Below are 21,895 nucleotides of genomic sequence, written 5' to 3' on the forward strand. Positions count from 1 at the left end.
TTTAACTGGCTGATGTGTAGCTTTTTTATTTTCTGATGCTGGCTGTTAATTGTGTGTACTTTCTCTCTCCCTCCCTTGTCATCTCCCCCGTAGCCCAAACCTGGAGCCCAGCCCAGTGGGATGTCCTCTGGGAAACAGCAGCAGCGTTTTTCCCACTGGAGCTGCTTGCAGTTAAGCTCACTGATCCCAGTGTCACATGACTCTCAGTGCACGGAGCAGATTGACGTCCAGCACACACACTCAAACTCGTTGGATAGCCAAAAAAAAAAAAAAGAAAAAAAAAGAAGAGGGGGTGGGAGTGAGGAGGGAGGTTCCCTTGCTTTTCCCCAGCACTATTAATTCCTGCTGGAGCTTGTTTGCCGCAAGCTTGGTTCATGGCAGTAACGAAGAAGTGGTGCTTGCCCAGTAGCTCTGTGCTCTCAATGAGGTCAAGCTGGATCAAAGGGAAAGCTCCCGTGGAAACGCCTGCTGTAAGTTATGCTTTTTCCACAGCCCCTCCAAATGAAACATTGCCTCGACAGCAGAGCCGGGCTTCGGTGTTTTACGTCTCCCCTGACTGATAATTTTGTGTGAGTTTGTCAGGTTTATGTTAATTGAACTTGTCAATAAGTCATCAGCTGCTGAGTGCTTTGGGAGCAGAGGGATTATTTTTCTGTCCTTTTATTTTCCAAGGGAGTGGGAAGAGGAAAGTGTGTTTTGTTTTCTTTTGCAAAGCTCTAAGCTGCTGAGGTTACAGCTCACCAGATCCCGTTTTATGTAAGATGCATATTCTGCTGTCTTAAAGTAATTGCAGAGTGTCTTTTAATTGTCCTTGGATCTCACCAAACGGATACTGTTTTGCAACTACTTACTTAACATGTATTTAATTAAAAAGAAAAAAAAAAGTGGAAAGAGCTTAATTAAAATCTCGAAAAGGCGTAGCAACTAAATTTCAGCAACGTTCTCCTTACACAGGCTGCTCACCTGAGGGGTCTCTAGTATGTTATTTAAAAGTATTTCCTTTGAAACCGAATTCTGAGCATCAGCTTTTTTTAGTGAAACTTTCACTTGCGAAGACTTTCAGAGAGCTGAAAATGTTCTCACTTTGCTCAGCAAGCTCGCTGCTTCTGCGGGAATGCACTGCTTAGCATGAAGGAATGCTAACTTCTGCAGGTGGTGCCGGCTCACTTACAGCATGTGCTCCTTGGGGAATAATGAAATTCCGGGCTGAAAATTTTTCAGCTACGTAACCCAACTTTCATTTAAAAAAGAAAAAAAGTTAGATCTAGCAGGTTTGCAAAGTGGTTTCAGTGGGCTGAGCAAAACTACTACCGCCTGTTTGGATTAGTGTTGTTATATATCGTAAAACCCAAAGGGAAATAAAATGTCACAAGTCATGATCCCTGGAGTTCCTCTTGAAGGGAGATGGTGTGATGTCTCCTGATGCTCAGCTAGTGTGTCTAAGAAAATGGGCAGCATCGCCACAGCTACAATGAGAAGCATCATAATGTTACAGATATAAAGATTCATGGCATTGCCTTACTCTCAATCATCTCTCCCTCTTTCTTTTTTTTTATTTCCCCAGGATGTTTATAGTTTCTTTACCTCCTTCAGTTAATAGTCTGGACTGTATTGGTCAGTGAGCACTGGTTAGCGTTCTGCTTGAGGTTTACTTAGATATCTAACTTTAGAACTTGGATAGAAGAATGGGGAGAAGAAAGTGTGAAATCTGGTCATGCAACATCTGGGTAGATACATGAATATGTGCAGAAGATGTATATGAAACAATCTAGCGAAGACTTATTTGCAGATGTCTACTTCTGTTTGTTAAATAGCTGTTATTTTAGCACACAGTGATTTTTCGCCTGATATGTGACTGCAATATATATAAGAATATGACGTGTAAATTAGCATCTGATATTTAATACTGGTGTTCAGAGGAAAGGATCAAAATAGCCTGTGAACCCATCGCTGGCTTTTTATTTGTATTTTTCCTTTTTAACAGCTTGTCTTTTGTTCCCTTGATCAGCTCTGTTTTAAACATTTATAGAGGAGAAAAAAGATGTTTGTCCAGATGGTGATGTTTCTTTTCATTTCAGCATTCAGCATCTGAGTTGGTCCTAGTTGAAGATGAAGCGACAGATACAGAAGATAATGAAGAGGAAGATCTAGGAGTCATGGATGATCAACGTAGTGTAATTCTCCATCTCATCTCTCAGCTCAAACTTGGCATGGACCTTACCAGGGTATGGACATCGTATCTTTTTCCTAATATATTTATGTGTGTGTGTGCATGTGTGTGTAACTGTGTAGATGATGTTTGTCTCTTCCTAAGAGGGTGGTTCCAGACAGTAATGTACTCCCGCTGTCTGCTAGGCAGGCTTTTGCATGAAGTGACTCCAGCAGACACTGTTGGGGGAGGGATGAAAAAACAAAGGATTTAGAAACTTAGTTTTTGCAAATCTTTCAAAACAGCTGTACGTTGTGTATATATCCCACATGTATATTAAGTCAGAGTGCATCAAGCCTGTGAGGAACTATAGTGTCAGTTTTATGGGTGAAGGAGATTTGTGCTTGAGTTACTGCTTTGTGGAACAATTCCCTTTTAATTACTTGGCAGCTTCAATTAATTAAAAAAAGCAAAAGAAAAAAGTAATGGTAAACAAGACAGTCTTCAGTGTATCGTAAGCGACGCAGCAGTTCTACATTCTGTACATCCTCCTGGTTCTGGAGCCAGTATTGTTAAGAGCTTATCCATACAGATGTGAACAGAGAAGTTACTGAGAGATTTTCCCATTTCTATGGAATAGCTGTAGCTATGCAGCAGATTATTTTCATGGACATTTTGAAGAGTTGCATCTGCTTTCCTTTTAATCTTATGTATTAATCAAAATCTATTTTTGCTGTTTTGTACAAAGCAAGACTTTTTCAGTGTAGTATTCTCTGCTTCCTCTGTAACAGTTGACACTATTTAAAAATACTTAGATTTTTAACTCTGAGCAATCCCATGATCTGTTGCTAAGTATAGCTATTGGTTAGCTACAGGGAAGTTAATGTTTTGTTCTGAAGAGAATAAACGTTTCATCATTTAATTTGTGCATAATTTATACTTGTCACTTCTTAGTATGTCTGGCATTATGTACAGTTCATTTTTGTTTTGTTTCCCTGTCATTCTTCAATCATTAATAGCTCTTCCTCTTTTTTTTTGTTTTGGTTGGCCATGACTGTCAGAATCTGTGATGTTTAAACCAGACTAAGATTCCTTGTCTTTTAGTTGTGTGCTTTAAAACATTCTGTCTTCCTTAATGAATAAGGCTTTTCTTTCTGATTTCTGGTATCATCTTTTAGTCATAAGAGGCAAAAATCCCAGGCACAATTAACGTAAATAAATTTCTATAAATCAGAGAAGTGTAGACATGTATGTGAAAAGTAGGAAAGTAAAAGAATATGGTAACCAATTTCTTATACAATATTTTAGAGAACAGTTTTTGAGGGTAACAATGGATATCATCAGATCTGTGCTTTGGCAGAGCATTAGCATGCATGAATGTGTGTATAATGCCTACAACCTGAAAAGAAGAGCGGGCATATGGCACAGTTAGATCTCTCTTGTGTGTGTGATGCATGGCTACACATATGATGAGTACTGATGAGACGTGCCACATGTGCACATCACTTTTCTGACCATTTTAAGGATTAAAATAAAAAATTACAGGACAGCTGTCTGCTTTTTTTTGTTGTTGTTTTTTATTAACTTTGCTCACTGACATGAGGCCCTCAGGGCCACTGACGTGTGACAATAAAGCTCAGTTTGTTGGCTGTCCTGCTTACTGTTCATTATTCCTGTGAAAGTCAAATTTCAGATAGCCTTGGTGCTAGTCAGCTTCTGCTTGTGACTTAGTAGTTGCTAACATCAGAGGATATTTTTATATGTTTGCATTTTTCTCTGCCTTCTTCCCTAGGGTTGTTTCTTCAGTTCCTTTTATGAGCTAGGGACTGTAGGATGAGATGCACATGAACAAACAGCTCTTCTGCGCCCTTGCTGACTTTTGGTTCTGGATGTGTAATCATTATCTTCTTGTATTGTATCAGAGGAAACAACATTAATGTTAGTGTTGGCCTTGTCTGCAGTGACACGAGTCTCCTACAGTGATAATTTAGCATTGTAGAGGTGTTTCACTTTTGAAACGTGTCGTGCTGCCATTCCTTGTAATGAAGAATTAAGCAGTAAAAAATTGCTGTGAAATAAAAACCCTGCAATGAAGAATCAAATCTGCATGGGGGTTTGCTAGAACAGACTAAACCCTGCGGTGGCTGAATGGACTTCAGCAGCCACAGGAGAGCTGGGGGAGCAGTTTGTGGTGGCAGAATACAGCACAGTGCTGGTGCCTTGGACTCGTCTTGGACTTTACACTTTGCTTAAAATTGGCATTGATGGGAAGGAGAAGAAAAAAGACAGTAAGAACAACAACAAAAACCACCCTGCTGCACTTCTAAATTGTTTATTAAAAATAAAAAATCATACTTCTGCTAGCCTAATAAATGTGTGGGTAAATGACATCTGATGGATTGAAATTCATGCTAACAGTTTGTACATACAGGTGATCACTCATCCTGTTCCCTTCCCTATGCACCACAACTGTACTGGGCTACCATTCAGCTAGAAGTGCTACTGGTAGTTCTGCTGCCTATCAGCCTATTGTAAATTAGCATGGCAGTTTGTTACAGCATCTTACGGTTAAAACTGAAAGATGAATGCATAGTGCAATTAAAAACATAGGTGGGTGGAAAAGACCCTTATTTTACTCCCACAGTGACACAGATGACAGTAGATAGAAGGTTTTTGTCCCTCTAAGGTACTGAAAATCTCAGCGAGGATTATGCTTGTCAGGTTTCTGAAGAAGTGGGTTACAAGTGCTGACACCCATCTTTTGCCTCACAATAAGTCAGAGAAATGGTGATCAATTTCTTTATTTTTAAGAAGTTATGCTGCACTTTTCTCAGTTGTGTTCGGCTCTAATTAAGTATGGGAAGATTCAAACCTAGAAAATGATGATCAAGCTCTGAACTAATATCCTCTTTTTAACCTCAAGGAAGAGGAAAGGATGCCCGTTAAACAACTTGCTTTTCACAGAGAGACAGAATGGAAATTAACATTTTATGTGCCATCAAGAGATGGTTTGCTTCAGACTATTGCAATTTGGTATTTATTCTGGAGAGATCCCACTGTTCATTTAGTTGTCATGACAGCTTTTCCTCAGAGGAAAATATGAGATAGTGTTGACCTTTTATGCAATTAAAAAAACGAGGAAAAAAACAAACACCCAATGTTGTCCAAAAATGATATCAAGAACATAGATAGTAATCATATTTTTCTAGACTGAATCCTGTTTGGCTGCAGAAAACTCCAAAAGGTCACTCCTTGGGAAGGTACGGTACTAGCAGAAGTGCACGGCAGTCCTGAGCTGGCAAGAAAAATGCTATACGCCTTCCAAACTTGTACGTTTCTATTTGGCTGATTTCTGAGGAAACCAAGAGGGGTTGAGTTACAAACAGAAAAATCCTGGTGTGATTTTCTGACTGTTAGAGGGTGATGGTGTTGTGTAGTGAAGATTGCAGGCAGTGAGATTATTTAGTAAGTGGCAGTGTTTTCTAGACAGTTGTTTTAAAGTTCTAGAGTTTTGTAAGCTATGAAACTCAATTTTCTTATGTACTTCTGTCTCCTTTCGAGGAAACTATTCAATTACTCTGTTCTGCAAGGGATACTTAGCTGCTGCAGTTAAGGGTGTATTTTCCATGGTAGTTGGGGCTTTTGAAGCAAGATCATGCAAATAGACTTTCAAATTTTGAGTTGATTATTGAAACTGAATAACAAAAACGCCCAGTTGTTCATAATGTCTCTAGTGAGTGTGGTGGCATCGCTGTGTTAAGTGTATGGGTGCAAAGCAGCTCATGTCTGACAGTGGGTATGGGGGCTGTGTTTCCACAGTCAAGCCAACAGGATGAAACCACAGCAGACTTAATATTATATTATCAAATAAGCATAATCTTAAACCTGGCCCATTGCTTCTTTTCCTTCCCCTCCATTTGTGCTAATAAAGGTCACTCTTAGAGTTAGCCACTTGGACATGAATAGAGATGCAGTGCTTTTTATTCAGATAAGTTTCCCTGCCCTTTCCGTTTTGTACAGTGGACTCATGATAACCACTGCTGGCACTTCTAGACACCAGTGGTAGGCTTGTTCCTGTGTTACTTTGCTACCCAGCTCTGAGTGTACAATTTGTATTAAAATGAGATTTTGTATTGAGCTCACTAATGCTGAATTGCATTTTTAAAGATGATATTGAGTATTTGGTCAGAATAAGAATGTTGTAAGGAAGAGGGAATTGTTTCAAGAGCTAAAAATACTGTAAGAAAACCTCTCTTTCTGCTTCCAGATTTAACATTCATCTTTAAAAAAACAATCCCCTCTGTCACTCCTTCACCCATTACACTGCCACAGGTCACTGAGGATGGTATTTGGCACTCAGTAGATTGCTACAAATAGTCTGAAATTAAGGTCTTGCCATCTTTTGGTGTTAGAATTTATTAGATATTCTACTAATAAATGTATTTCTTCTATTCTACTAATAGAATTTATTCTATTAATAATAGAAATTGTGTGGAGTCCTGAAGTGTTATAGAGTATGTGGAATACTGCAGAGGGAACTTCACTTGATTTATGTCTAAACTTGTAAAAATATTATCCTAAGAGTGACTGTATTATTTATACACACACGCACAGAAGGAGAGAGAAAATGAGCATGCATGTTACCAAATGGAGCAGTGATCTGGTTTTGTTTTGTGCCTGGGGTATGATGACTTACTGTGAAGGAATTAAGACTGAAATTCCATCATGAAGAGAATTTCTTTTCACACTTGTAAGTTTTCTTTAGAAGTAAGTTAGTCATGAATGAAAGTTTGATGGCTTCTGTTCCATTATCCATGGGATTCATAGGTCTGAACTGGGCTTTGGTTCCATGTAGAATAAATAATATGACAAGATGAAAGGGCAGAGCAAATGTATTTGTTCAAAAAGTGATTCCCTGTGTGCTCTAAGTAACCCTCCCTTTTGGGGAAGGGAGCAAATAAATGTGGAGGCGAGTTAAAGAGGAAAAGAAAGGGAGCTGGAAGAGGAAAGCAGAAGAGCTGCTTTAATAGAGGACAGCAGTTGTTCTGTGACTGGCGTCACCCAAGCCATCTGCATCCAGTGGGATATCTCTGCCAGCAATCCCTTGTTGGCTGCACAGCAGTGAGCTCTGAGCTTCCCTGCACAAGGTACGGAGAGCAGGAGGAGAGACTGTGAAGGAATGGAGAGAAACATATTAAGCTAGGTCACTCCAAGATGTTTTATTGGAAACTTTTAACCAAGTGTTATTCCTAAGTGGGGGCTTTGGTGACATCTGCACTGCCAGATGAGCTGTTCAAGATCACGCTCAGTGCACTTGGGATGGCTGCCTGCCGTGCAGCCTGACTCGTGCTCAGTCCCAGCATCCCTCTGGGCCCCTTGGGCCTCTCTAGTCCCAGGACACTGATGTAACAGCTTGCACACTTTTTGTTTGTTTCAACTTGAGGGAAATAAGGGAAAAACAAGCAGTGGCTCCCTGCAGTAATGTGGTGGGGGTTGGAATGGAAGAGTGCCACGTGCCCTGGGGACTGAGTGGGAAGGTCAGGGGGATATGGTGACATTTTCCCACCTAGAGCCTCTTGAGAGTGGGCTCTAGGAAACTCTATGACTCTTGGAAACACAATCAAGATTTGTTTTGGGTTAGATCTTGTTGGCTTAGTTTGAAGGGGGTGAAAGGGGACAGAGTTACGTACACATGCACAGTGGGTTCTTGAGGACCTGGGAGTGAAGCTGGTAGCCCAGGTACTTGAGATACCGGATGGCTGTACACATTATACTCTTCGTCTCTTAGATTAGGATGCGTATGTTTACGTACAGTACTCATCTTCTAGTGCTTTGGGAAGGTTTGATATTTTTAAAGGGTCATAATCATTTGGGTCTGTTGATGTTAGAACTAAATCAGTTTACATCAAAATATGTTTTTTTTTTCTGCCTTGTAAACCAGGAGAGCAATGGGAACAGTGGTTTGTTTATTAACTGGGAGGAGAGGAAAAGGAAAATTTCCGTGTGATTGGAACAGCACATCTCTGTTGCATGAGCTACTGTTGAGAATCTTAATGAAATAGGAAGCAGCCGGCACAGCTATCAAGGCTGCTGCTTTTTCCTTTGTTCATTATTTATACTGTAAAGAAAAGGAAACTGCTGTTACAGAGGGGAGGAAAAAACACTGTCCTGAAACTTGGCTAAGCCAGAATTGCAGCTGTCTTAACTGTTCTTCCCCCCTACCCCTCACTGTAGTATGATCATGGGGAAATCATATCTGCCTTTGTCTGCTTTGCATACAGGTAGTGCTTCCAACATTTATTTTGGAGAAAAGATCCCTGCTGGAGATGTATGCAAATTTCATGGCCCATCCAGACCTGTTTTTGTCAATTGCAGCTGGAGCCACTCCTGAGGAAAGAATTATCTGCTTTGTGGAGTATTATCTAACAGCTTTTCATGAAGGCCGAAAGGGAGCGGTTGCCAAGAAGCCCTATAACCCTATAATTGGTGAAACGTTTCATTGCTCATGGGATGTGCCTAAAGATAAAGTGAAACCATTCAGAACTAACGGTGCCTCTGCGGTTTCTAAGGACCCAGCCAAGGAGTCTGGCCAGGACCAGTCCACGTGCTACAAGCTGAGGTTTGTGGCTGAACAAGTGTCCCATCATCCACCGGTATCTTGCTTTTACTGTGAGTGCAAGGAGAAGAAAATGTGTGTGAACGCCCATGTATGGACCAAAAGCAAGTTTATGGGCATGTCAATAGGTGTTTCTATGGTAGGTGAAGGTAAGAAATGTGTTTTCATTTTATTTCTTGAGCTAATGTTGTGAGTGTCAAAGCAATGGAAATGTATATTTATATGGGATGGTTAGTTATATCTGAAACATAGAATTGTAGAATCACCAAGGTTGGAAAAGACCTCTGAGATCATCTTATCCAACCATCCCCCTACCGCCAGTGTTTCCCCACTAAACCGTGTCCCTCAGTACAACACGTTTCTTAGCCACCTCCAGGGATGGTGACTCAGCCACCCCCATGCTCAGCCTGTTTCAGTGCCTGACTGCTCTTTCAGAGGTTTTCTTAATACATGGTCCTGTGTTTAGCTGCAGTAGCAGTATATTTTGTAAGAATCATTTTAATTTTCTTGCTCACTTTTAAAGTAATATCCAATTTGGTATTGGAGATTCACAACTGGAGCAAAGAAATAGGGAGAAAAAAAGAGCGTTTGTGCTTAAGCCCAACATTCTTGTTTCATAATTCCAGTAAAGAATCATGGCTTCTGTAGTACTTACTGTAGTAATGTTATTGTCTCAAGCTTTGTGGTAATCTGTATAGTTGAGGTATGACTCACAATTTATATGTATCATATATATACACATATGCATATATCATTTATATACATATATATGTATCATATATATGCATTCTGCTTTGTGATAAACTGTTGCTCAACAGGAATCAAAGAAGCAGGTAGTTATAACAAAGGATTAATGTATGATATGAACTGGTAAACACACTTGTTACTGACTGCTAATGTATTAATTTAATGTTTCAAAACAATTCAGTCCCTCTTGCCATTTGAGGGTAATCTCCTGACTGTGGTTTTTATTAGTTTTGTGTTAAGAAGTTTTTAGATGGTGCTCTTAACAGGTAATCATAGGAACACCAGAACAACTTGGAGTAATTGCTTGCTTTTGCCATTATGTTAAATAATATCAACATTGAAGATATTAAGCAAGTGAGAAGAACCATTAGGGTGACTGAGTGAAAAACCCTGATTTCTGAGCACAGACAGATATGTTCTGCTGTTTCTGCTGGAAGTAAAAAGCAAAGTCAAACAGTAGAAATGACTGCAGTGGCTTCTTCCCTGATGTCAGTATATACCCTCTCATACCTGAACCTGGAGACTTCTTCGCTGTTGGATCTGATATTGTGGTAACTGAAGTCTGTAACAGTGCTGCTGTTTCCTTCTTCCAGAGATTTTGGTATTTTAATATGAGGAGAAGGGAATGTCAAAAGGGAAATACGTCCTTTTGTCCATCTCCTTACTGTCCTGCTTTCCAGCCCAAGTCACTGGTTTCACTTGTCATGTTTTTCTGGTACATATCCATTTCTGATCATGTCTTTTCTGAGTGAAGGGAGCTATTTAGTGGAATTACAGTCAGGTCTTTTTAGGGGTTAGGAAATCTCTTTTTCTTAACTGCTAGCACATACAGTTCCCTGGGATTGGGGGTGTCTACTGTGGGGATTATTTAAGACTTCAAAGTCCTGATGTGTCCCAGTTTTGAGAGAGAAAGAGTCTGGGTATTAACTGCTTCCCCACTCCAAGGATTGCTTAGTGTGCATTTGTGGGAACGAATTCCCTTCCTTATGAGGAAGAGAGGTGTCCTTAGTAGAGGCATGCTTTGGGGAACACCTGGAGTGATGAACCCTTTTAGTGTAAGGTTTACCACTGTCTTTACCATGAACTTCTGTGGAAGAAATTTGGAGTTACCAGTGTCTAGCTGTCATTCAACTTTTTTGTTCACGTAAACAATGCAGAAGCGTGTGGACTCATGGTGACAGCATTTCTGTGAAGTGATGGAGAAATGCCAGTGCGGCCCAGGCATTCCTTTTGTGTGTTGAGGACTAGCAACAAGCAGCAGGAGATCGTACCACTGAATCTTTCCTATCATCTGAAAACAGGCAGCTCAAACCTGACAGCCTCTATTGAAAATGCTTGCTTCGCCATGTGCTTTCTTCACTCTAGACTGTACTTTTTTCCAGTATGGATTTCTTTCTTTCTTTTATTTTAGTCCCAGGGAAGCCTTCCTGATGCGGTCGGCGTTTGGCTTAGTCAAGCTGTGCAAAAATGAAAAGCTGCTGCAGACCTTTCTTTATCGTGTCTTACATAAGTACAAATTCTCTGTTAGATTGAGGTCAGCATGAATGCTGGGGAATATATTGCTGAACCAATAGAAAGTAGCCACTGGGCTTACAGTGTAGGAGACTGGGTTTGTATTTATGTGCCTGGTAGTGCAAACCCAACTTTATTTGCACAGGAAACATTTGGAGGGTTGTCTTGGTATTTAAGGATGTTTAAAACATTGCAGTGTTTCAAATGGAGGTTGTCTAGAAAAAAGTAGATGGTGAAAAGACACATTATACTCAGAAAGTATAGAAAGAGATAGTTGAGATGGGTAGAAACTAAAGCATGCTACCAGGAGAAGCTTTCTGACAGGAAAGCTGGCTGCAGGATTGTATAATCTTACTGTTAGAAGCTGCTAAAATGTGATTGAGCAAGCAGTGACTGAAGTATGAGTGATTCTCCTTTATGGGAAAAGACAAACTGACATCTCATGAATCATTGAAGTCCTTATTTGTTTTTTTTGTGCCATTTTTTTCTGCTACTCTATATTCAATGACCTAACTAATCGGGTTACTTTGATGCTTTTTTTTTTCTGTTCTCCCGTTTTTGTTTTTAATTTTCACTATGGGTACTCAGCTTCTTTTCCTTGCTCTTGCAGGATATGCATTCAGTGACACTGGTGTGTGTTTAAGATAACCTGTCAAGTTTACTTCTGTACGTGTAGATGCCTTTGAATACTTGCGAGACCAGCATGGATTCTAGATTCTGAAAAGGCAATTTTCTTGATACTTCCCATGTGCATCTGTCCTTTCTTAGACAATATTCAGATCATTCTGATGTTTGTATAGCAGTTTCATTACCCCATATATTCACCCAGCACTGTGTGATGGATGTGGGGAAGAAAAATTCTTCCCCACAGAGCAACAGAGAGAGGCAAACTGTGCTGAGTTCACAGAACGTAGTGGTAGCCGTGACTAGTTAAGATATTTAACAGAATGCTTTTGTTTACCCTCTAACTTTGTTGTGGCATTAGCACTGAATACAAACAAGTGTGGTGTACATCTTCTGTATGTTGTGTTCTGTCTTCTGAATGTTGTGGGTTTTGTGTGCGTGTGGCCTCTAAACATTTGAATGATGGTTTTTATATTACACTTTGCTAATTACATAGCTAGTGTAGTACTGAATGTTTGGAGCTATACTCTGTAAGGACTATGCTGGTAATGTTTCTGTGGTTCTTTTGAGAGGTTGTGTTTTCAACTTGTCACAGTGTCCCGAGATGTGCAGCACATGCTGCTTTTTCTGCCTTGCTGGAATAGGATGCAGCAGAGCTGCCAAGGCTGCTATAGGAAGTTAAATAATGAGGGGATTTGACAGCAAGTATGATTCTGTCATACAAATGATGCAGCTCGGTATCAAAATGGTGCCATTTTTAGTGCATGTTGCAACTCAAAGTTACTAAGATTTTTTTTCTATGATTATTGTTTATTAATGGGGAGACATTTTTTTATGCTAGGCCTTCATCTTCAGTTATGAGAGCTCCAAATCTGGTTTGCTAAAGAGAATCCTTAACTTGTTCTGTATGACAAAAAAGCATTCTTCAGAGCAACCAGAGTTGAGTTTCCCCAGGAGAAAGCAGAGTTAGAAGGGAGAGTATTTTGCATGTAAGAATTCACGTTGTGTGCACAGTCCCTAATTCTGGTTAATGTTAATTATGTACTAATGAGAGAGTGAGGGAGGGGAAGAGGGTATAATGAATAGAATTGTATTAGGATTTAAATTAGCAGGGGATGGAAGAGTCGGAGTAAATATTTAATGTGCTTTACATGGTCCAAAAATCTTCAGATTCTGGTTGTAAGATAAGGGTTTTCTGATGGAAGAGGTGGTGCTGAGCACACCTCACTGAGGGCTCCTGTTCTGTTCTTGGTTTTTGTTCCAAAGCAGCAAAATCCAGCAGTTACCTTGCAGTTCAAGCAGTTTAGGTGTATTGCCCTATATAATCAAGTGGCTCAGCTGCATCTTGTGTTTTTACTTCTAATTTTTATTGCTTTAAAAACTGTTGAGATGCATGCTTCCAGAAATTATTTCTTATGACTGAAATCAACCTCGAAAAGGTTTGATAGGTAGGGAGAGGCTCGGTGCTCTTTCCAGGATAAATACAAATGAAAGCAACAAGTGTTGTTTTTCTTAGTTCTTCCATTCAAGTGTATGTATGTGTGTTTATGCATGTAACAAAATATATCATTTCCCTTCCTGAGGCATTAGTGACTTGTTAATTCATCAGCTCTGCTCCATGCAGCTGGAACTAACAAAATATTTCCCTGGCATTAATTTTGTTTAATTAGTAATTTTTTGCCTAGTGCTTTCAGACCGTTTTCTGTACGGCACGGTCCTCATTACTGCATTACTACTTAGCAAATGTGTCCAGCTTTTGGTAAACAAGCACTACAGGGCAGCTTGCTTAGAATGTCTGGGGCTACGAGGGCATCTTGTGTGAACTGTGGTGGCTGGTGATGGACTGCATCCATGTGTGCTTCCATCCCAGTGCATAACTTACTCTCGTTTCTGCCCTGTTGTGAATAATGCAGACAGTGTGAACAGCCAGTTAAATCAGGAAACTGCCCTCGGCCATTTATGACCCACATTGCATTTGTTGTTCGGATTGATCTCCGAACAATCAGTGGGAAGCATTGAATTTCACATGCCTCTTCTGCAGTTATTGATCCAGAGTCTCCTCTGGGTATTCCGTCAATATGTGTTACTGGAAAATCAATTCACAAAGCTACAGCATCAGCGAGGGACGTGTAATAGCCAAACGGGCAAAATGATGTGCTGCGAACATTGCTTCCTTTCATGTGGGCTGGGGAGGCATGGCAAGGAGCGTGGCCGTGAATATGCTGTCTTAATCAAAGCAGGAGTAAATGGTGTTGAGGATATTTCAAGGGGAGATTTCAGAATTCAGCACTTGTTTACAAAAATTTACAAAAAAATTGACTCTTTGCTGTGGGATTTAGTTCTAATAATACGCTAGATTACTAAATCCACTTTTCTTCCCAGAGTACTTATGCGATGCATCCTCCCTGTGTAATAGCTGCCTATAAATACTTAACGATTTCTTGAAGGGCTCTGCAGTTTCCAAAATAATTCTTTGATGTGAGAGGAGGAAACGTTATTAAAATACAGAAAAATCTTTGACGACTTTTCATGTATATTTGTTGCCATTTTTTAAAATTCAGAACAAGTGCTCCCTTGCTGGGGGAGCAAGGGGAGAAACATAGCCCACAGATGGCCTACCTGAATTTTTTAGAGCTCAGTCACAGTGAAATGTTACTGAAAGCAGATGTTAAAAGCATAGAACCCTTTTAAAAGTAACTGTTAGGTTTTCTTTTTAGTGCCTTTTAATTTCTCAAGGTAAAGTTGTGAGGCTAAAACATGAACTCAGACGGTGGTAGCAGTTATATATGTTGTGTCTCAACATCCCTTTGACTTCATCTTCAAAAAGAGACTCAGCTCTTAGCTCAGGCCCAGAGGTGAAGCTGCAGTCCGTGCGCTGCTTCAGGCAATTGAGGTTTTGCAGGTGGAGTCTGCAGGCATTAGAATGGGAAACTGGTGGTCATGGTTGGTGCTGAAAGTGGTATCAAGCTGTGGGTATTGTGCACATCTTTCCTTTGTTCTTCTTTAGGTTGTAATTATTGAGCTGGAGTCATGTTTCAAGTGAGGTGGCACTTCGTTAAAGAAATGTGTTTATTGAAATGTTTAAGGAATTTAAGAAAAAAAAAAGTGAAGTTCCCAGTTGCTAGAAAACTGGCTAAGCGAGCTGGTTCAATTTTTAACACACAACCTGCTGTGGTTGTTAAATATTTTACACTGAAAGTCACTGCTATTATTCGCCATTCACTTTTCAGTGTGGTTGGCACTGATCATGAGAGCTCTACATCCCTCCCACTCCTGCACAGAGAAGTAGAGCTATCCATCTCATCAGAGCGATGAAAGCAGACTCGTGCTAACGCAGTTTTGATCCTGGCAGTTTCCTCTCCTATCAGAGGAGGGTGCCTGGGCCCTGAGAAGTTGGAGGCTGTGAGAAATGCAGAGCTTCAGCATCCTTTTGTCAGCTGATGGGTGTTTGAGTCTGAAACCTGTTACAATCCTCCATTTAAAACGGTGCTCATAGAGTGCTGTGCTTTTAAATTCTGAATGTTACTCAGGCCTGCGTTTTCATTCAGCACTGAGGGCATATTTTTACGTTGGCAGTACTGGTGGCTCGTTCCTATTCAGTGCTTTTTCATCGTTACATTTCAGACCACTTTGCAAGATGTGTCATTATTGTCTTCAACAGATAGGCAAACTAATAAATACGGCTACTGATGTATTGCAATTCTTCCCCTCTCTGCCCCAGGGTGAGGTAAATTGGCTTATGCTCATCTTGTTGCTGAACAGATTCTATTACATTCTGTATGTCAAGATAATTTCCCCGATGTTTTCAAAGGTTTCTGGGGTCTAAGTGCTTCTCGTGATGGGTTATTTTTGATCCCTGTTGTGAAAAAATATTTTCCAAGTATAATTTTGCTTTTAGCTGGCTATTAAATGGGATATAAAGGGGTGTAGAACTGTAATAAAAATATACTATGCAAAGTTAGCATTGCCTAATTCTTTGTGCAAGGTTTGAAGCGCTCTTTACCTATCTTATATATATATATATCTTTGGTCTTATGTCCCATTTTTTGCCATCTTAAAGACCAAAATACAGCTGTGATAGAGCTGTGTCAGTAACCTTAAAGAAAGCCGATCTGATCTTCTCATCAGGTATATTACTTTCTTTGTTGTTCTAAGTAATGCAGGAATCTTTGGCTGCTGTTTTGTTGTTAGGAACCATTGCAGAATGAAGTAGAACTGGCAGCAGTTTTCTCTGCATGGTAGAGAGTTTGATGTCAGTGGTAACAGGGAAGTGCCCCCACTGGTTACATAAGAGTTTCTGAGCACTTTGAATGAAAGGAGCAAACTTCTAGGAAGTTCCTAGGTGGACATCTTAAGCGTGGTTCTTGGTTGCACCCAACCAGACCTGGAGAGAACCTTTTGTTCCCACCAGCAAATTAGTCAGAAAGAAAGTAGTGGAGAGGAGCTGGCAGCACCCTCCTTCAAGTCAAGTTTTGTGTTGTGCCCTCTCTGGAAGCATATTTTAATGACAGTAATTCATCAGTGACTCTCAGATCTCATCAATGAGCTCTTACCATTTCCCTGCCAACCTCCTTACGTAGGTGTTCTGTACCTGCTGGAGCACGAAGAAGAATATGTTTTCACACTGCCCAGTGCCTATGCTCGCTCGATACTTACCATCCCATGGGTGGAGCTCGGAGGCAAAGTCAACATCAATTGTGCCAGGACTGGCTACTCTGCTACAGTCACATTCCACACCAAGCCCTTCTATGGAGGGAAGGTCCACAGGTATGGGAATTATTGTTGCTGACCTGCTATTGGATTTCAAGGAAAGACTTACTTGGTCATCTCTTTGGTTCCTCTATTGCATGATGTTGTAGATGGATATCTGGATTTCTTTCCATATTAGTGTCTCAGGTGGATTGCAGCTTCAGAGCTCAGTTTATTGTAGTTGGATGTTTCATATCATTTAACCAAATTAGATAAATATCTTTCATTGATCTGAAGTCAGCATATACTTCCAGGCTTTTTCACCTGTAAAAATATTGATATTTAAATAGCTTGCCCTGTTTGTTAATCTATATACCTCTGCACAGCACACGATCAGAAAAAAATATATAGGAAAAGCAATGTTTCTGCTACAACAGCTGCTGTTTCTGTGCAAGTGCAGTTCAGGTGAGCTGATGATGCAGGTGGAGCCAGCTTTTATTCCCCTAAGGAGTACGTCCCTGCACATAGTAGTAGCTCCCTACTGAGTGGCTCCCATTTCCGCACTGAAATTCTGGATGAAACTCCTGCTCATCTGTCTTTGGTTCCCCTTTTATAAGAGTGTCAGGAGAAGCTGTGCAAGATGGCTTCTGTCTTACTTCCTTGTGTAAGTTGGTGACCTGATCATTAAGACACACAGCTCCCTTTCCTGTTCTTCTGCAGACTGTAGACATTACCATGGCTTTGCTGCCTATTGGGAAGGTGTGCTTTTGCATGGCTACCTCTGTTTTAATTCCTTTTGATCTTATTATTCTTCTGTATGTGTCAACCACTTCAGCATTGTGCTCAGGCTAATAATTGACACAAGACTGTTTTGACAGGGCTTTTTCTAAAAGGGACAGATTAATTGGTGCCCATCAAAACGGAAAAGGCTGTGCTGTGATAGTTTAATCATCTAAAAACTTAAGTGAATTTACAGATTATTTGACACAAAGTGCTTAAAGCACACGGGAAACTCCTCCCTGTTTTAGCTGGGTCTTTTGGGGAACAGTATGTTTGTGCTTGAACAGCTGTTTTGTAGATGTGAGGCTTGTAGCCTTAGCAGGCAGACAGAGATGGTGCTTTCATACACTGATAATGAATGGTACCAGTTATTACTTCTGTGTTGTTGTTGTTTTTCTTCCTGAATTAGGGTTACAGCCGAAGTGAAACATAATCCCACTAATACCATTGTATGCAAGGCACAGGGAGAATGGAACGGCACGCTGGAATTCACTTACAGCAACGGAGAAACCAAAGTGATTGACACTAACAAACTACCTGTTACCAAGAAGAAGATTAGACCAATAGCAAAACAAGGCCCACTGGAATCAAGGTAAGGCAGTGGCATTACAGCATTCTGCTTCTGAGCCTCACGGGAAAAGAGAGTGGTGAAGCAACCTGCAGTTGTCAGCGGTGTGTTCTAAAAAGCCTTGCTTTTGTACAGCACGTTAATCTAGGAGCAAATAGCTGAGGCTGTGTGTTTGCTCTTTGGTATATAAATGACACTGTAGTGATGTAAACATGAGTTTTGTAGAGGGAAAAATGCTCGCGTGCATTTTAATGAACATTTGAAAATGGTAATGCAGTCTTTTATGTATTTCTAGGATTGTAGCTTGGCAGTCGAATTAGTCAGTTTGTCACAGGTAACTTTGCATCTTATACTTCTTGCTGGAACTGCACATTTTATATATATTTCATACGTATGCATGTAATGGATTTGATGCGTGTGTGTGTATCCAGAAATGTAAAATATGATACAACGTGACAGAGATCTGCATACATGTGTTTCTGGGCTGTCAGAACTCACATCGTGTGCCTAATGTGACTTAGCTATATTAGAAAAAAACTCATTCTGTTACTCTCTGTCAATAACTGCTTTCACTTATCTTCAGAAAAATCAATATTTTTATTGAATTTAGGAGCCTTTTATGAAACGTTTTATTGGAGGATTTAAGAACACGAGTTGAACTTCATTTTATAATCTTTAAATGTATTTCTTTATTGTACAGTGGTGTATCTTGAGGCATTGTGCAGGGTCAGATGTCATTTTTTTGCTTTCTAGACATATCTGTTTATCGCAAACTCATTCTTCCCTGTAGTTTAATAACAAGGAAAGGTTGGAGTAAATAATGAAAGCAGTAACTCTGCAGTGTATTTGTTGTATTTTTTGACACTGGTAAGAAAATTACAGTTACCTAGCGCTTCTGCAGGATATGCAGTTTATCAGATTGTCAACAAACTCTCTTAAACACCCCTGGAAATATGTGGGAGTTGCAGTCAGTTTCTTAGCAGCACCTTGGCTCAGAAATATACTAAGTGAATACAGTGTGAGGAAGGATTGCATCTCAGTACTGTTGGTCAGGTCATAGATCTGGTTATTACTGACAGATACTGTCAACTGGAAATAAGAGTATAGACCTCGAAGGGCTTCTGAGCATCAGCGTGTCAGTGCTTCTGCTAGTAACCTGTGGGAGCCATCAGTGTTCTGGGTTAATGTTCTCTTGGCTTCTGTCTAACATTCCCATGTCATTCTGGAGCACCTCTCTTAAGAGGAAAGGCTGAGAGATCTGGATTTGTTCTGCCTTGAAAAAGGAAGACTCAGAGGGGATCTCATCCACGTCTATAAATATCTAAGAAGAGGGAGGTAAAGGGACGAGGCTGGACTCTTCTCTGCAGTGTGTGCCAATAGGATGAGGGGAAATGGCCACAAACTGAAGCATAGGAAGTTCTGCACAAATGTGTGTGGGAACTTCTTCACAGTGCAGTGACGGAGCAGTGGCACAGCTGCACAGAGAGGTGGTGGAGTCTCCTCTGGAGATGTCCAAGACCCGCCTGGACGCCTACCTGTGCAACCTGGGCTAGGGAGCTGCTTTGGCAGGGGGTTGGATGAGATGATATCTGGAGGCCTGTTCCAAGCCTTGCAATTCTGTGATTCTAAAGCTGGCTTCAAAGACGTGCAGAATAAATGCTTATCATTTGGGGTAGGTCATCAGCAAAGGATGTGAACAGGAAATGGTAAAACCATCCATCAGTTTTGAGAAAGGTTATGAAGAGTCAAGGAACAAAAGCCATTGAGAAACATAACTCGTGTTAGATCGCTGGGAACTGAGTGTGTCTGAAAGTGTGGCCCACAAATGGGTATTCTGTAGTGGCAGTGGTGGCTCAGCATCCATGTGCCTTGCAGAGGTGACCTGGCAACGCAGCACTGGCCCAACGCTGGCTGCACTGCTGCTGTGGCCACATGCCCATCTGGGGCACGGCTCTGACTGTGTCGTGTGTGTTCTCTCCCCATCATGCAGGCACCTCTGGCAGCACGTCACCAATTCTTTGAAGGAAGGCAACATTGATGCGGCAACGGAGCACAAGCACCGCCTTGAAGAGAGGCAGCGAGCAGAGGAGAGGCAGCGCGCGGCTCTTACAACCCCGTGGAAGCCAAAGTATTTTGCCAAAGAGGTACTGCATTCTGTTTTCTTTCTTAAGACCCAGTAGCATCTTTGTGCGCATGGATGCTTGTACAAATGGACACTTGTGGTTTTACCCTGGGCTAGTGTTGTTATGTACCACTGATTTTTAGTAGAATTTGGATTTCAGAGAACAGCAATAGGTTGTTCCATATTTATTTTGTGCATTAGTGCACTTGTTTAAATTAGACTTTAATGCTGAATTTCTGGTACCTCATGTCAGCCACCTAAAGCTTTGCTTTTTACTGTGAAATCCATGCCTTGATTTGCAAGTGCTCTGCACTCAACTCTGCTGCTGATCTTGTTCGTAGGATGTTAAAGTGAGCATGCTCTAGGAATATTTGCCTGATGTAAGTAAGCAGTCTTGGGATTCGTCTGCTTGAAATGGGACAGGTTTTACACAGTTCATCTTTGTTCTTCCTTAGAGAATAGGGGAAGGGGAAAGTTTATGTTAGCCACTGTGTACATCTTTTTAAACCAGTAGTTCATCTGCATCTTCCCATTGCTTCTCTTCCCCTTGAGAATTTCTTTCCCTTCTACAAAAATGAGCTGTACGTTCATTAAGGACAGGGTTTGCAGAGGATAGGGATGATTCCTAGTGTCCATTGGTGGTGTTTTAGCTCTTATAGGGATGCATGCAGATGCAGTATGTATCTATCTTGTTTGTAACCTGTGCCTAATTTTCTTACAGGGAGATGGTTGGCAATACTTGAATCCTCTCTGGAAGAGCCTTTGACAAGATACAGGAGTTGTCTTATAACATTACCTTAAAGGCATTATAAAGATGCAGTATATAACTTGTAAAATGTCACTGAGTAGGTCCCGTTATCAGAAGATACAAATGAGAAGCTATATACTGTGAACAGTGCATCTCAAATAACCACAAGCTGGAGGTAATTCAGGAGCCATTTGGTGTGTATGGATACACAGACACACACAAGTGTACGATATACACACATATAGACACACAGCATGCATGTGTGTTTGTGTGTGTGTTACTTACACCACACACAGACAAAGTATAAACACTAATGGTGATTTAAAGACCTTATCCTCTAAACGTTAGGGCACAGAACTCTGGCTGCCATCAGCTGGGGTTCCCAAGTTGCGTGCTTGCGGGATCAGGCCCTGTGCTAGTATTTAAAAACCACTTTTTTATTAGTACTGGTTAAGGTTTTCTATTTTTCACTTTTGCCAAAAATGTTTTGCACTTGAAATGTGACGTCACTTAATGGCAGTCCTTCCGTCTCAGCAGTCACGGGGTAACTCACTTTGACGTATGAATGATGCACTGACAGTGCTCTTTGGGATGCTGATTGAAGGGCATGTTTCTGTCACTTGCGGTGTGAATTTTCTGCTCTTACAAGAAGTAGCAATACCTTCTCAAGAACGTTGTTCTCACTAACCCTGCTGTGTCCTCACTGTTCTGTTTGTTCCTACTTCCGAAGTTTCACAGGTCTCCGGTCGCTCCTAGCCAGCTGCTTTTGGTCTTGCTGTGTGATGTTCTTTGGCTGTTGTCATGCCGATGCGTTTTGGTCACATGTTTTGCTCAATCCCTCCTGGCTGATGGAGCTGAGGTCATCACTTATTTCCTTCCCCCCACGGTCTGTGTGTGAGGTGCCCCGGTTTGCAGCCCTGCCTTTAAAATCAAACCGCTGCCGATGCACTTGCCAGGCCGTGAGCGGGGTGTGGCTGCGGGGAGCTGCCCTGCCCACTGCCCTTGTGGAGGCAGAGCCCCTCAGCCCTCAGTCAGGCAGAGCTGCACCTTCATTTCTTTCGCTTGTGGCCCAGGTGATCGCTTTGAATGGTTCCTCGTGGGAGGAGATGAGAAGCCTTTTCAGATGAATGATTTTTCTGACGTTCAAGTAACGATTTAGTTAATTACTACACCGAAACAAGAACTTTATTAATGAAATGAATGAAATGGGATGTAACTTGTTTTGTAAAATAAAAGAGTAAACAATCCTGCAGCTTGATCTTGCTTTGTAAGATAACCACTGTAACGTAGAGAATGTGGATCCTGGAGATTTCGTAAAGCTTCACTTTGTGTTTGTTACA

At 41.0% G+C, this 21,895-nt stretch overlaps 1 protein-coding gene across 2 annotated transcripts in view; it reads left to right on the plus strand.

Annotated features, from left to right (window-relative positions):
- Positions 1-21,501, plus strand: part of OSBPL10 (oxysterol binding protein like 10) — a 103,040-nt gene extending 81,539 nt beyond the window's left edge. The window contains exons 7-13 of one of the 2 annotated variants that reach the window (XM_065753342.1): positions 2,079-2,225; positions 8,431-8,914; positions 16,229-16,415; positions 17,527-17,709; positions 19,676-19,829; positions 20,149-20,187; positions 20,529-21,501. In XM_065753342.1, coding sequence (XP_065609414.1) covers positions 2,079-2,225; positions 8,431-8,914; positions 16,229-16,415; positions 17,527-17,709; positions 19,676-19,829; positions 20,149-20,172 — 1,179 coding nt within the window. In that variant the 3' untranslated portion in view covers positions 20,173-20,187; positions 20,529-21,501. The remainder of the gene's footprint in view (positions 1-2,078; positions 2,226-8,430; positions 8,915-16,228; positions 16,416-17,526; positions 17,710-19,675; positions 19,830-20,148; positions 20,188-20,528) is intronic. The other variant, XM_065753341.1, reaches the window with a different exon arrangement.
- The last annotated feature ends 394 nt before the right edge of the window (positions 21,502-21,895 follow it).

The sequence above is a fragment of the Cyrtonyx montezumae genome, unplaced genomic scaffold (genome assembly GCF_038088225.1).
Source record: "Cyrtonyx montezumae isolate F1298 unplaced genomic scaffold, pur_monq_1.0 scaffold_8, whole genome shotgun sequence".
Taxonomy (NCBI): Eukaryota; Metazoa; Chordata; class Aves; order Galliformes; family Odontophoridae; genus Cyrtonyx; species Cyrtonyx montezumae.